Source organism: Sciurus vulgaris (assembly GCF_902686455.1).
Source record: "Sciurus vulgaris genome assembly, chromosome: 6".
In the NCBI taxonomy this organism is placed as follows: Eukaryota; Metazoa; Chordata; class Mammalia; order Rodentia; family Sciuridae; genus Sciurus; species Sciurus vulgaris.
Genome location: NC_136466.1, coordinates 106,322,523 through 106,339,681, shown reverse-complemented (window position 1 = coordinate 106,339,681; position 17,159 = coordinate 106,322,523). Strand labels below are relative to the sequence as shown.

At 33.4% G+C, this 17,159-nt stretch overlaps 1 protein-coding gene across 3 annotated transcripts in view; it reads right to left on the bottom strand.

Annotated features, from left to right (window-relative positions):
- Nucleotides 1-17,159, bottom strand: part of HOMER1 (homer scaffold protein 1) — a 154,762-nt gene that overhangs the window by 81,852 nt on the left and 55,751 nt on the right. For all 3 annotated transcript variants that reach the window (XM_079143585.1, XM_079143586.1, XM_079143584.1), the window contains 3 exons: nt 13,248-13,404; nt 8,146-8,277; nt 4,378-4,470 (listed from right to left, as the gene is read on the bottom strand). In XM_079143585.1, the coding sequence (XP_078999711.1) occupies nt 4,378-4,470; nt 8,146-8,277; nt 13,248-13,404 (382 nt within the window). The remainder of the gene's footprint in view (nt 1-4,377; nt 4,471-8,145; nt 8,278-13,247; nt 13,405-17,159) is intronic.

The window sequence follows — 17,159 nt, the reverse complement described above, 5'->3', positions numbered from 1 at the left end:
CTCAGTGGTTGAGCACTTGGCTAGTATGTATAAGGAACTGTGTTTGATCCTCAGCACTACAAAAAAAAAAAAAAAATCTGACTTTCTAGATTAACCCATGCTCTTCCCTACGTATTACATACTAACTGAATGATGACAGTCAGGGCTAGAGGGTTAATTTCCACTGTTTATGAATTTTGTACCCACCTGTGTATTAAATGCTTAACAAAGAGCAAACTGTATTTGTTCCAAACCAGTTTATAGCAACTGCATTTATAAGCCATATTTAATAGCATGTGCTATATAATATCATATATAATAAACTATGTCAGAAAAATGACAGAAACCCCTAATATTTCTTTACATCAAAATACTGGTGAATAAAATATTATATTATTGAATTTCAATTTACAAATTTTAAAGTAAAAATCTTTAAAACTTTTTCACATTAACTGACTTTTTAAATTAACAGATTAATAACTGGTTTTGGTTCCAGCAGATATGAGAGCTTGTGCCCTACAGCCTTCTGTCCTCCCAGTCTATGCCATTCTTTCTACATGCTCTTCAAGCTCATCAAAACATGTTACAGTCTCTTTACCCTCTGCTATTATGGTCCTTTTCCAGGCTCATCTCAGCTTTAATTCTCTAATAAGTTAAGTGTACAACCTTACTTAGCTCAAGAGTCTAAGAATGGGGAATTGGCTAACTGCTCTAAATACCAGACTCCTTTCATCTCAAGGCTGTAGGGAGGTGAAATGATTACCTACAGCACCGTTTTTCTCAAAGATGGTCCCCAGACCAGGAGCATTAGCATCTTCTGTGAAAAGGTATCAGAAAGGCAAATACTTGGACCCCATCTCAGACCTACTAAAGAACAACTCTATGATTGGGACTCAGCAATTTGTATTTTAATAAGTATTCCAAGGAATTTTGATTCAGGATTTATACAATAAGGTAAATGTCATTTCTAGAAAATGGTTATGTGTCAGATACTGTTTTTCTCCTTTATATCATTATCCTCACCATTTCAACCACATCATCAAGAACAGTTGTTCGTATTAATTGAGCATTCATTTAATATTTGATAAGCATTTTCAGATCCCCATTTAATTCTCACAATAATTCTAGGAAGGACATGTTGTTCATATTTACATTTCATAGATAAAAAAAAAAAATAGTAACTTGCCTAAGTTCATAAAGCTAGTAAGGGTTAGAGTCAAGATTCACACCTAGAATGAATGGCCTACAGCCCATTATTAATCATGAACTGTCATTATCACATTCATTCCTCACAACAATTCTGTAAAATAATACTCATTTTACAGATGTATAAACACACTTAAGTTAAGCAACTTTTCCAAGATCACAGAGTGACAGAAAAAGGATACATGTCTTTTTCTGACTCAAAAACTCATAGTCTTAACCAGTGTTTTAACTTCAAATAAAACAAAAGCTATGACCAAGTGTATATTATTATCCATTTTTTCACTTAAACAATTACTGATTACCCTATATAATCTCCTCTTTGCTGAATTCCTAAGTCTATTTTTCAGGCAAAGCATTAATGAAAAAGATTGGATAAAAACAGTAAATCAAGTTCTTTTTAGGTGAGTAGAACAAGAGTCACTGAGGGCCATATCATTCAAAGGAAACAAATATTACAAATTGTCACAAAAAGGGTAAAGGGAGTGTATGGTTTGAACCAGGCTAAATGCTTGGTTACCAGCATGTTGAGAGGGTGGTAGAACCTTTGGCAGGTGAGGCAGAGTGGAAAGAAGTTAGATCACTGGAGGCAGGCCTTGAAGAGGATATTGGAACTCCAATAACTACTTCTCTTTCTTTGCTTTCTGGCTACCATGAGGTGAACAGCTTGCTCCACTATGATGCACTGTGCTGACATAGGCCCGAAGCAACAGGGTCAAATGGGCATGCACCGCTAACACCTCTGAAAACCTGAACCAAAATAAACCTATCCTACTTTTAAGTTGTTTATGTCAGATATTTTGCCGTGGTGAAGGAAAACTGACTAACACAGAAAAATTAAATACTTTTTCTTACCATACTCTGGCTTCTATATATTAAATCAATGATAAAACTTCAAATGTTTTATAAAGATAAATTAAGGTCTGTATATTTTGGTTCTCAAATGCTGATGAACTTAAGATATTTCTTTATTCTTTATATTTCACAGAATTTCCCAAATGTAAGCATCTTTGATACATTCCTTTGATAAAAGTAAAGACTTTTTAAAGACATTCTTTCCACCAAAGAGGAGTGGGTATCTTAACAACTTGTACTAGTTCATAACCAATTAAACAAAAAATGTATGTTGTGATTAAAGAAATAGGAACTAAGTATAAGGGCAAAGTTTAATCCATACAATTTTATTGAAATTCTTTGAGTATTCTCTTATTGAATGTACTGTTTATTGCATCTTCTTGTAAAAGTAGAATCATTCACCTGAAGAATCACAGCTTCCAACATGTACTACTACTTAATTTCAAACAGGCTTTTATGTTTATGTTTAAACATACCACACTACACTGTCAGAGCATTTGAGAAGACAGATCCAAAGGAAGTTTCAAAATAACGATTCAAGTTATTCCAGGTCACTATAGCTACAGAAGTATACTAGAGCTTTGGCTTCAATCCAGAGAAAACCTTCAGTCGCTGAGGAAATATGTATTTTACACATACTTAACAGAATCCTAGTTTTTTTTGTGTGTGTAAATAAATCAATTTAATATTAGTGGGGTTTATAGAGTTGGTGCCAGGGAGGGAGATGAAGAGCAAATAATTTTCTATACTGTTCAAACATTTGGCTACTTGCTAAATTGCAAGGTAATTCTATTTACTTCTTCAGACAGTAGAGAAACATTTGTATCATCTGATTCTACCTTTTCATAAAAGCTAGAGTATACTTCAGAAGCAATTACTACAAAGGAAACAGCATGAAGCTGAATCTTACTCTTAAGAACAAAATTAAAATGAAAATTAACTTTAGAAGTCTATTATTAAGGAGCTGAATATAACTGGCATTTTATATATGAATCATAAAACCATTGTATAAGTACTGAAATGTAACTATTTAGTGAACTTTATTTGGAAATATAAATCATTTTTTAATTTTAAAAAAATTTTTAGGGGGCTGGGGATATAGCTCAGTTGGTAGAGTGTTTGCCTGCTGCTGGGTTTTGAAATTGCTAGGTCAGCATTCTACTACTGAGCTATATCCCCAGCACTCAACTGAAGATATCATTTCCAATTAAAAAAAATTCTGGGTTGAGGTTGTGGCTCAGTGGTAGAGATCCTGCCTCACATGCACTAGATTTGATTCTCAGCACAGCATATAAATAAATGAATAAAATAAAGGTCCATCAACAAGTAAAAAACTACATTTATAAAAAAAATTGACAGACAATAATAGGCTATTTACAAAAGTGATACTTTTGTGCCTCAGTGCTAAGTACAAATAAGATGTTTCAATTATTGGACTTAAGTAGACTTTAAAACTAGGTAGGGCACAAAAAATATATATAAAACAACCCAACAAATTATATTGCTTATATATTTTAAAAGTATCTGCATTTTTTTTTTTTTTTTTTTTTTTTGACATTTTAAAAATACCTTCTAGCTGGGGAGAAATCACTTTTTCCTCTCAGGGTAGTTGATTCTTAAAGAGATACTGAGGGCCCAGCAGGGACCATCCTGACACCAATCTAGTCAGTTTAGAGCCACACTCCTTCTATCCAGCCTATACACCTTAAGAGATAATATTCTACTGCCTTAATCAACACATGGTCAGGTACAAGGCAACTAGAGACTACCATGATCGCTTAGACTCCACTGGAATTATCCAAATTAGCCAATCCTAAACTGTTTTCTCTTATTCACCCTTCCATGGAAATCTCAATAAAGACTACCTTAGTTTTCCCTTTACTCCTGCTTCCTGACCACCCCGGTGAATCTTCCCCATGCAGCCATGCAAGGTATGCTGTGGCCACTTTTTAGAACCTGTGAATATAATAATATTTTTATTCTCCTGAGCCTCTCCTATGTCTCCTCTTGTGGCCAAATTTAACTAATAATCATCACCTAAAAGAACACAGAAGACAAACATAAGCAAATTCATGATCTTTATATACTTTTGCTTTTAAGTTGTTATGCACATTTAAATAATCTGAGTTTTAATTGTAAAATTAATTTTTAAAATATTCTTGCAGACATTGACATACAAAGGAAAAAAAATTTTCTACCAGTAGATATAACTAAAAAGTGCATTTTTACATCCACTTTGGAAATTAATTTTGCTATTATTTCCACAAATTTAACTCTGGCATAAAGAGCACCATCTGAAATGAACAAGGCTCATGAACAAAAATAGAAATGAAATACTACCTGTGAAGGTGTACTGGTAAGTTCCATCTTCTCTTGTGATTTCTCCTTTGCCAGTCGAGCAGCTTCTTTAAACTCCTGAAACTTTTCTGCAAACTGAATGTATAAAGACTGTATACATTAGCCAAAAACCAGTAACTCACAGTGCCCATTTTTACCATATTTGTCTTTCATTTTCTGAAAAACAACAAACAACGTAGCCTTCAAAGCAATTATAATTTATAACACGAAAATGATGAAAAAGAAGCCTACTGTGCATAAAGTACTTTGACAAATTTTCATTCAAAAGCATCACTATATATGAAGTTAGAATGTGGTGTCAGCCAGCTTATCCTTGGTTGCTCAGAAATAATTAAGACCAGTAAAAATAGCATACTATATTGTTTATCAATGAGAAAATTGAATTTCTTAAGTACCTACTTATAAATATCACAGTACTGAAAAATGCTTTTAATTATTAATAAAATATTAACTCTCATATTATTCTAAGTCATTTTATTTTCAATATTATAAATAATAATTATTATCATTAACTGACAAAACTAAAAATTCATTTTCAAAATTTCTAAGCAACTAAGGTACACCACCAGAAAAGGATAATAAACTCCACCTGAGTCTTTTAAGATTCGTAATTTCAAAACAAAAATTATTATTGTTCATGATATGCTAATTCTTAGAAACCTGTAAGAAACTATAAAACACCAAGCCCACGAATAGTATCAATTTAAAATGTTTGGGAAGTGAGGCTACTGTATTACTAATATCAGAGAATAACAAAACAACTAAATTTAAAAACCTAAATTGTCTGTGTAACTTAAAATACCTGTTATAGTTGGCAATAAAAATACGAAATTATAGCTTCCTTATCAAACCCACACAAGTCAGTCCTGATTTCAGTTCCATCTTGGGAAGGAAAGTTTTGGGAGAAAAGGCCTGTGATATTCTGATTTGCCTTGAGAGATGGAGGAGGGTCAAAATTTAATTTATTAAATGAAAAAGTGATACTTTTATAAAATCTACCCTTTGTGACTCAGTGCTGAACATAAACAAGATGTTTCTATTGTTAGATTTAAGTAGACTTTAAAATCAGGGAGAGTAAATTGTACGTTTTATTTTTTTTTTAAGTTTCTGTATTTTATGATTTATCATCACAACTTTCCCTTCTTACCTTAAACCTTGTTACCTCCACATACATGGAGATAGATCAGGGAACTGAATCTGTGCTACTACACTACTCTAATGGAACAGAATACCCTCTTACATGAAAAATAAATTTTTTTAATAGAAAGCTAAGGTCTCACATTGGTGGAAATGAAAGAAAAACAAAACCATAATTTAATTAAATTCTCTTTATGTAATTATGGTTTCTCTTCTGCTAATTCAGCATTCCAAAATATTTTATGTTTAAAAGCCTTTTCAACTTCATAAATACTACAGCTTATTTTTATATCCTTAGTTTTCAGCAGAAGAAAACCATGATGGCTTTAGTCTCCTTAACAACAAATACAACTTAAGTAAACATGCTAATGATCCAAGTGCAGATGGAATTTTGCTCACATCAGTCAACTTTAGGCAACTGTACATTTCTTCCAATCATGGTGCTTTCCTTTGTTTTGAGAAGCCTTATCTACCATTTCCTTCAGAGCTTTCTCCAAACCCTTGTAATGTCACTCATGGTTTTTTTAATAAAACAAAACAGAATATTTATATGCTTGCTTCATTTATGTAAGTGATTATGAATTCCTTTGGGTTCCCTGCAGTTTGAAAAGCACCAAAATTAATCTTCAAGGTAGCTTGGAAAATAAATCATGATTTTTGTCACCTCTGCATCAACACATTCACAAGAGGCTGATCTTAACACTCTTGGAGCTACAAATCCAATGAACAGATGAATCAGACTTGACTCCAAGAGCTTTAGGGTTGTTTCTCAATATGTAATCTACCTTAAAATAATAGGGTTCACACTAGTAATATTGGGTTAAAAGTGTAAGCTAACTTTAATGAGAAAAAAATCTTGAAAAATAAAAAAGTCATTTCCAGATAAAAATTCCAAATAAGAGGAGACAGTGACTGACAGAATTTAATAAACTATTCCTTTACAACATTAGCTAGCTGCTCAGTAATTTGAAATATGTAACAAAGAATTTAATTTACAAATCAAAATTACTTAGACCTAAAAATCATCTTGTGCAAGTTTGAGAAATTAATCTACAATTTAGTTCTTGCACTATAAAATCAAGAAATTCAATAAGTAGAATATTCTTTTTGGGGGGAGGCAGGGAGTAGAGTCGATGTATTTGTTTTCAGATACAGGTTTTAATAAACTGTTCCAAAACAAAAGTTCTAAAAAGTTATGAGTAACAACAAATGTATTAGAATAAACATGATTTTCCAAGGGGATTATTTATGGAAGGGTAATGCTCCTTGTTATGTTGAGATATATCTGTACCACAGTTTCAGAAACATAAGACATGTGTAAGAGAAACCAAATCAGATAACCCTTATTTGTTTTAATCATCATACAGGGAATGACTTATAATCACAAAGGCAAAAGTTAAAATAGTCTTAAAATTGAGCTTTAAACTACATATTGAAAAGATAACAAAAAAATCCTCCTGAAAACATTAGTGTTAAGGAATGTTTATAATAAAGGAGAAGAAAACAAAGTAGATTATTTTAATTACTGAACTATTTTAAAAGATCATTTTTAAGAATCTGAATGATATCTGCAATAAATTCTTAATGTTTTATATAATTATTAACAGTGTCTACCTACAAGAGCCTGATCACTCTGCACTTGCATAATTTTAATTCTCAAGCCACCAGAATCTGTCTATACCAAATCACACACAAAATGTTTCAAATGTAGGGTTATCCTTTTAACAGAATACTTCAAACGGTACAGTTTTAACATAAATCTTTAGGTCTGGTGGATGCACTGTGAAAAGCAGAGTAATATTCATCTTCCTGATCATTTTAATATCCTGAAATTGTTGCCTTTTCCTTATATATTCTTCCTGTGTAACATCCATATGAACTCTAGGTGCTACTGACATGATCACTGCATAGCTTCAGCATATAGCCAGGTCTGGTGATGTTCCATGTTTTATTGGCTCCTCTGGCCAAAGTAATTTACTTGGTTAGTATTATCCAAGTCCTCATGTGCCTGCTGGATCCCACTCAGTATTACATCAGAGTTCAAAGTAATCTACACTAAGATAAAGCACAATTTTCCCTAAACACAAAAATTTATATGTGCCTGCTGTCATCTAAAAACCTGAAAACTATATCACTATCAGCTTCAGTTTTCACAATTCAGAAGAGGCTGGTATCTACCCTATGTTTTGGATGATCTCCATCTGAGGATTCTAATTTCTCAGCAAAATACCTCTGAACTATTATTAATCCCCATATTTTATTTCCTATTGTACAGATAATTAAAATCCTTCAACAAATGTTAACTATTTCTAATATGTACAATAAATTTTCCAAGTGACAGAAGAATTCAATAATCTCTTTTTTTATTAGTTCTTTTTTAGATATACATGACGGTAGAGTGTATTTTGACATATTATACGTACATGGAGTATAACTTATTCTAATTAGGATCCCATTCTTGTGGCCAATGATCTCTTCTTACTCTAAAGTCACTAGAGTTGTTCTAAGAATATTAAACAAATTTCTCGTATATTTTATATGTTCCATTTTCTACTATATAGTGAAGACATAAATTGAAGATGATTTTCACTCAGATCTTATGATTTAACTTACTTTTGAAAGATGATGCTCAGAAGAGAATCCCAATCCATAAACAGTGTTTGCTCGGCTATCGGCCCACTGGCCAAACTTCTGAGATGTTTTAGTAAATGTCATGTTTGGAGTGATGGTGCTATTTATTATTGCCTGAAAAATAAAACAAGTATGAGTAACCTGCCAAAAATTGGCAAACAGGCATTTAAACACAGGATCATTTAATTACATAAAAATTTAGGATCACTTGTAAGTCTCAATGTTAAATATATAAACACAGTTGTAAAATTAATTTCCAGTATTGTAAATGACAATGTGGAAATATGGTACCTAATAGATCTATAAATATAATGGCATCTGTCCATCAAAAATTTCAACATCTGCCAGGTGTGCTGGTGCACGCCTGCAATCCCAGCAGCACAGGAGGCTGAGACAGGTGGATTGCAAATTCAAAGCCAGCCTCAGCAACAGCAAGACACTAAGCAACTCAGTAAGACCCCGTTTCTAAATAAAATCCAAAGTAGGGCTGGGAATGTGGTTCAGTGGTGGAGTACCCCTGAATTCAATGCCCAGAAACCACCCTACAAAAAATTCAACTACTTATATTCACAATAAATTTTCCTGTCATCTAAAAAAAATCAGTTTCTTCCCTTTGAATATTTAGGATCAACATTTATTAATTTGATGGTGATATTCATTGGAAACAGGACTTTAGACTTAGTAATAGTTAAATATTTAAAAGTAGGGTCCCACTTTCTAAAGAATTTTCAAAAAAATGAATATATAAATTAAAAAAAAATAGCCCAGTGCAATGGTGCATGCCTGTAATCTCAGCAATTTGGGAGAGTGAAGCAGAAAGATGGCAAGTTCAAGATGATCTTCAGCAACTCTGCAAAGCCCTAAGCAACATAGCAAGACCCTGTCTCCAAATAAAAAATAAAAAGAACTAGGGATATGGCTCAATGATTAAGCACTCTTGGATTCAAACACATGTACCAAAATAGAAAAAGAAAATAGGAAAGAAAAAATAATGCTAATTTTCTAAAATTCATAATCAAGAGTTTCTCAAAGTTGATTTACCTAAAACTTTGTGATACAAAAGAGACTTTCAATCATTGGGTAGTTTTTCCTTTACTCCAGACAATAAACATATCCCTAAATAAAAACTTTTCCTCTTTTCTCACAGAGGAGCATAGATTCATGACAATATCATTCTGTTTAACACTTAATTTCTTGGAAAACTACCATTTTGTCATGTTATTAAACAGTAACTTTGGTGATCATAATAATTTAACTATTATATTAATTCATGCTTTCTGTCAGTACCAGAAGGACAATCATTTTTAGTTGGATAGTCTAATGACATCCAAATTAAAATTGAAATGTGACCCCAATAATAAAGACATTATCAAATTCATAAGCAATCATCTCATGAACCATTAAAAAGTAGGATGAAAATCGAACATTTTCAGAACAAACTTAAATTTGTTTACCACATGAACAATGGCATAAACCTAAAACATTTATGAGCTATGCTATGCAGGCATCTGGATAGTCGTAACAACGTATAATACATGGATAACTGCCTTACTACAACAGAACAGAAACTGGCCCCTTCCATTTTCTCAGTCAGTAGATGTATTATCATTATTATATTAGAGCCCTTGTCCCCAGACAAAATTTATATATTCACACTTATATAGCTTCCTTACTCTCTGGTTCAAAATGTCTTCTGTCTGCATATTTTAGATCTGTAAAACTGTGGCAAACAACTACTCTAACTTGTGGAGCTCTCATAACATGAAAAATTAAAAGGGGAAAAATTTATTAAAAAATGGTAGGGAATCATTTAGTCAACATTTTTTCTTGAGTTACACTCTAGAAATCTGAGATACAACAATATGAGACGCAATTACAAATGTCATTCTATAATAAGAGGAGTCAGTCAATGCACAAGTAAATAAATAGCTGATAATATAAACTTCAGAGAGTGCTTAGTGCCATGAAACCAGGATGTAATGAAGAGTGCAAGGCAAACAGACACAGAATGGCAAGCACTGTTTTGGATTTGCTGGGCCTTCAGTATTCTCTACAGAACATTTGAGCTGGGAGTGTTTTCAAAGAAATACATTTTTACATTTCACATGTGACCCTAATGTCTCTCAAAAGTAGGAGTAGCTAAAGATTTTACAGGTGTCTAAGAAAACTGACCAATATGTTATTGGTCACTGAACCCCATTTTAACGATTTCATATTAATTTCTTTCTGCTTTGTTAAAGTCTCACTTTAATCTCCACTAGACCTTCCTGCCTCAGTATTATATATTCTTTAATCACTAAAAAGAAACTTTAAAACAACAGATAATCCCATACTTAAAAAATTGTATTTCTTGCCAGGCACAGTGGAGCATGCCTGTAATCCCAGCAGCTCAGGAGGCTGAGGCAGGAGGATGGAAAGTTCAAAGCCAGCCTCAGCGATGGTGAGGTGCTAAGTAACTCAATGAGACCCTGTTTCTAAATGAAATACAAAACAGGGCTGGGGAATGTGGCTTAGTGGTCGAGTGCCCCTGAGTTTAATTCCCGTATCAAAAAATATATATATATTTCTTGGATTCTTTGATTAGAACACTACCATTAATCCTTTAAAAGAAAAAAATTTAGTACTTAAAAATAAATATGTCCCTCAACCCTGGAGTTCTTGTTCTTTTAAGGGAAAGTAGAAATGCTGTGTCATTATAGATCATGTAGTGCCCCAATCTTGGCCATCAGCCATGCTAATGTCTCTGCAGCATTGATCAGAAGACCTTAAAGCAAACTTCTCATGCACAGTGGAGGAATAAGAATAAATGACATTTTCTACTCAGGAGCACCTACAGGCTCTTCACCTTAATCAGGGAGAACAGAAATGCAGGTGAGAGAGAGAAGGGAAAAAACACTCATTAGTCAAATCAACTACTAATGCTCATCAAGAAACAACTCCTCCTGTAAGAACTGCTATAGTTAACAGCATCAGTTTAGAAAAGTTAACTACAGAATGGAAAAATGTGATATAAAATATAACTCTGCTACAGAAGATTGATTTTGTTGAATGAAACAACACAAAAACCTTTTCAAAAAAGTTAAATTTAAGAGTAATAATTATAAGCAGCAAAGCATATTCAGAAATGGACTAAAAAGAATAATTCATATTGCTTCAGAGGGAAGAACACATGAGAATTTTTTTTTTTAATCACCAATTTTCTTCCTTGAGAATAACTCACAGCGGTGAAGGTGAGCAAATGAAATCTACTTAATTACTTGCATGTAGTTTCTTTTCTTAGACATGGACTACATCAGTTGACCTTCATTTCTGTGTACCATTTAACCCTCCTTATCTAATAAAATTACTGTGGTTTGGGTCAAGAGACAAGAGATTACAGAAATTCAGGTTCAAGTCACAGAAAAGAAATAAAAATTCTAAACTGAGACAACAGCATTTAATATCTGTTGCATTTCATTAACTCAGTTTCAAAATAGGCAAAAGAACTCATTAAATAACACCTCATAGAAATTAACTATTACTATTTCCTCAAGTCCTTTAAATACTCCAAGTAAAAATGAAAAGAGAACCAATTAGTCAAATAAATATGTTACCTATGCACAAGACACAAAATACAAATAGCCCCTGAGGTCCTATAATCTAGTTTAAAAATATTTATAGAGTGAATTTTAAACACACTTTGTGATTTGGTTTAAATTTATTTCCTCCTCACAACAATGCTAATTTAGGTATTTTTATTAGTTCCTTTTTATTGAATGAGAAAACTGAGACACACAGAAGTTAAAGACCATGTGAAAAGTCACATGGCTAGCAAACAGTGAAGCAAAAATTCAAAGAAACAGTATGGCTCTAGAGTCTCCGCTCTTAACTCCTACAGTGACTTGCTAAAAATTCTGGGGGCTTGAAAGTCCTCCATGGTTTCAAGAAAGCTTGAAGGAGAGAATGAATTTCATCTTCCTACACACCTTATATTCACAATTTGATGCCTGGAATTTCTTTATCCAAGTCAGTTAGATAAAATTCACCGATGATAAAATGGCTTTTTCTCCCTTTGAAGGGTATACCATCTACCAAGCATTAGGTGTTTTGAAATAATTTGTTTAAAGTCAAAATACTTGGTAATTGGTAGAGCTGAAAGTTGAACCCAAGCTATCCTTGCTCTTAAATTTTATTGTCGGCCTCTCTTAAAAATAAAACCTTAAGGTTTTCTGTCCATATACTTCTATTCAGATAAGGACTGTCAGCTTCAGTATTATTGTTGACAGACTTCATATGATTCAGGGATTTTTGAACGGCCTACTAGTCTACAGAAGTTACCATGATTTGGGTACGGTGTGTGTTTTCCCAAAAGTTCCTATGACTGGAGGAAGGTGCTGAGGAACCTTCAAGGGATGGGACCTAGTGGAAGGTCCTCAGGTCACTGGGGGTGTGTCTTGGAAGGTAGTTCTCATGAGACTACTTGAGTTCTCGTGTTATAAAAGGAGTTAGCCTGGCCCCACTCATCTCTCTCCACTCCTGGTTCAAGATGTAATCACTTGTTCCCCAGCAAGTTCCCATGATAGCTACCCAGAAGCAGTCCCTGCAAATAAGGGGAGCGCTTATCAAGCCGCACTGCACTGTTTGGACTTTCAACCTCCAAGACTGTGAGCTAAGTAAGCCTCTTTCTTCATAAGAAGCATGTGTCAGGTCTCTTGTAGTAATAAAAAAAAAAAAAAAAAAAAAAAAGCTGACTAATATGGGAATGCATATGAAAAAAATTCTAGATCCTAGAATTCTCTATCATGTTTTCTGTTCACAGGACCTGGCATAGTGCCCGACACATAGGAGATAAGCAATGAATATGAAATAAAATGAATGATTGTAAAATATTATTGGCATATAATTCAATATAGTATGATGGTTAATCCAAGCAATAGAGTGGACAAAAAAAAATTGTTGCTACCCTAAGAATGATAACTTTTGTTTCCTTAAAGTTCTGAAAATTCAAAAAAGAAGGATTTTATTTTAATAAAGATAAAATCTGAATAAAACAGAAATGCTATACTATATAACACAAAACAGTAAGATTATTTAAAGTAACTTACCTTTGAACCATCTAAACTGATTATCCTATACACATTTCTTGTGCTGTCATAAAAATAAGACACAGTAACTGCATGCTTGCTGGTGGGTACCCAGTTCTTCTTTGTATTTGGGTCAATCTGGAAGACATGAGCTCGAGTGCTGAAGATAGGTTGTTCCCTGCATGGCAAAAAAGAAAACGACAAACTGAAAGCAGTCAGTTTTACTTCACAGGACAAGAGAATATGAAACTGTAAGGTGACTTTGTTTAGCCAACACAACATCCATATACACCCCCTCCAAAAAGTAACTTTCTTTCAAATGTGAATATTCTAAGTATTCCAGGTTTTTAAAAAAAACATCAGAAAAACCTGAGTGTCCTGATATGCTTTTCCTCTGATGTGGAACAAGTTGATATTTCTACCTTCTTGTTTCAGCACTCACACTACATAACAAGTGTCCCTTTTGCAGTCTGTTAGCACATTTTTTGCATTTTTATGCTCATTGTTGGTGCTTTCAGTTTAAAACAGCCCCTCAGGATAGCGCTCAAGAGTTCGTAAGTACGTTCTGTTTCTGGGTGCAATAAGGCTATAATGTACCTCGTGGAGAAAAATGTGTGTTAGATAAACTTCATTCAGGCATGAATTATAGTGTTGTTGACCATGAGTTCAATGGTAATGCAGCAGCAATACACATTAAATGAGGTCTCTTATAAGAAATACAGGGCTGGGGAGATAGCTCAGTTGGTAGTGCTTGCCTTGCAAGCACAAGACCCTGAGTTCAATCCCCAGCACCGCAAAAAAAAAAAAAAAAAAAATACACATAAAACAAAGTTCTGTGCTGACTGACAAAAATGCTATGACAAGAGGTTTGCAGGAACATGACACTGTATTTCCAAAGAAGCAATGGCCCATTATTTGTTAATTCAGTTTCCTGGCACTTTAAAGATCATAACTACTATGAATAATAAGAATGGACTGTACTGTTAAAATATCTTATATTTGACACTTATGAGGTTACCAGTTTTTACTCACTTAATGAGTACCTGTTTTAAGTATTAATAACTTAGAAAGTTTACATAAGAAGTTTACATACTATACATTTACATACTATATTGAGGAGTATGTGGAAAAGTTGTTCAAAACCACAAATACTGTTTTCTTAGATCAAATAGAGACTTAAGGATTTCAAAAATCCTAATTTAAAAAACTAATAAAAAATATAAATTCAGGATATTACAAAATTTGATACATTTTGGAAAACAAGCATGATATGACCTATGTATAACAATCGATATAATACAAAATTTTCTGAGTAAAAACTCTTTGGAAACAATATTTTTCAGGTAGTTATTGTTGCCTTTTTCCCCCAGTTCGAATAAATCTCATCTCTTTCATTTTACTACACACCTTTTCTTTTCTGAAGCAGTTCAAAATCCTAAAGAGAATTTTAACTAGTAATGTTTAATATTAAACTAATTCATAAATTTTAATTTAAAATATTAAAGAAAAAGGAGCACATATAAACAGAAGTCAGAAGAACAGTCAAGGCAAATCTGATCCTTGGCAAATTAGCTCCTCAGGTTAATAATGATGGGCTAGCATTGTATGACTCCCATCTCAACCGCAGCCCTGAGAGTGCAGTGTAAAAGGGAGGTGTCTTCGCCATAGGTAACCTAGCTCTTTCCCTAGGTTTTTCTGAAAATCTCCAATATACCTTTTCTTATTAAAGAATTTCTTTTGAAATGAAATTTTGTGGCACTCCCTAAAAAATGAAGCTGAGTCACCCCTTGTTTACATACCATTATATATGAATTCATTTTATAAATAATTATTAACTAGCTAGGCAGATTCATTCATTCCCTTTTCCCCATCAATCTGACTTGCAGTGAGGCTGGTGCTAAAACTTGGGTTATTTTTCAAAAGTTTTACAATCCCTATTTTTCTTTTTTTCACCTTTTATAGTTTCAGGTAAAAGTATAGTTGATCAGACTGTTGCTAGTTCCAACACAGAGAAATATAATCACATACAACTCTATCAAAGCATGTAAGGAAGGAGAAAGGGTAACACCCTATTCTTTACTGACTTGATAATTTTTTGTTGTTTTCATTTGATGTGGGGGTTAGATTTCTAAATAGTTCAGGATGGTAATTTCACAAATGTGTTCTGATCAACATTTTCTAAAAAATTAATTAGCTGTTAAAAAAATTGCTTTTGCAAGCTTTCTATGAACAATCAACAAATTCAGTGGAAAAGTAATGTTTTGAGTCCAGTAAAGACTCTTCACATCATTAACTCACCCAATTTAATCACAGAATTTAATTCCTTTCAGAATAAAAATCTTTTAACTAGTTATAAGTAAATGACATTTGAATATTAACTAAGTACATGGCTTTCTTCAATTAATTTATGAATAGCTGGGTTTTAAAAAAATTATAATTCAAGTTTTCTGGAATCAAAAGCTGACCTACTGACTGAAGTCTGAATGTAAAAGCTTGAGGAATAATTGTCACTACTAATACAGGGAACAGAATTCCTAGAAGTAATGAGGATATATTGCATCTTACAGGGTATAATAGTAAATGATCCATACTTACTGAATATCTATTGTGCCAAGAACTGGGATGGAGGCTGGGGATATAGCTTAGTGGTAGAGCATTTGCCTAGCAAGTTCCTAGGCTTGATCCCTAGCATTACAAAAACAAAAAACAAAACAAACACCTGGGATGGAGATGGCCCCTGTTCTCAAAAAGTTTAATTTGGTGAAGGAAAATAAGTGTTAAAAGTAAAATGCTTTTCACTCTAATAGATTCTCTGAAAATAAGTGACTGATGGCTATGATGAAGAAACTGATACATAAGAAGATAAATTTCACACAGTGGCAAGAGAGCATAGCACACTGATAACTGTTGCTGAACACTAGTAAGTATCAATGCCTTTGAAAAATGAGGCTAGAATGAAGAAATAAAGAAGAGAGTTTCTGAGGATTTCTACTGGAAGCAATGGAAATTATAAACAGGATAGTTTTACATTTTAGAACGATAAATCTGGCAGCACTGAAGAAGTCACAGTCAGAACCTCACTAAACAATCTGAAGTATTAAAGAGAGGATGGTTGTAAGCACAAGGCCCTGGGTTCAATCCCCAGCACCACAAAAAAAAAAAAAAAAAAAAAAAAAGAGAGGATGGGAGGTTAGAGAGTAGGGTGAAGACAAGAGAAAGGATTAAAGGTAGATTTAGGAAGCAATAACAATAAATTGACAGATTGGATATAAAGCGGTGGTTCTTAAACTGGGGTGATTTGTCCCTGAGGGGACATTTCACAGTGTCTAGAGACACTGCAGTTGTCACAACTGAAGGACCGCTGGTGTCTAGTGGGTAGCAGCTGGGGATGTTGCTAAACATCTACAAAGCAAAGGACAGCTCCCCACAAAAAAAGAATTATCCCACCCAAAATGTATGCCAAGGCTGGGAAATCCTGATGTATGAGATGCAAGAGGAACCTTAGTCTCTGGGATTTGGGGTTCCTAAAAAGAAGGACAACAGCGCCATAAGACAGGATTGGAAACAAATTAAAGTTCGAGTAGGGGAATAGTAAGAAAGGAAGCACAAAAGCACAGTTCTGATTGGATTCAGATGCCTTGTAGAATTGTTGGGTCAGAAATTTAAAAACACTTAGAGCTCAAAGTTGTAGTGGAAAAACTGGGGGACTTACGAGATCTTATGACCAGTCTGTTTAAAATGTATTTCAACAGTACATGTCAATACATTTCATTAAGAGAAAGCTATAGAAGTATACTTTCTCTAAAGTATACCCACGTTAAAAAGATCTCAAATGCATTTGAAGTTGATTGTCCCAAGTGTCCAAGTGTTAAGGTTAATACCTTTACAAATAAATTGGATGGCACTCATAAGTCTTTACAATAATTAGCACAA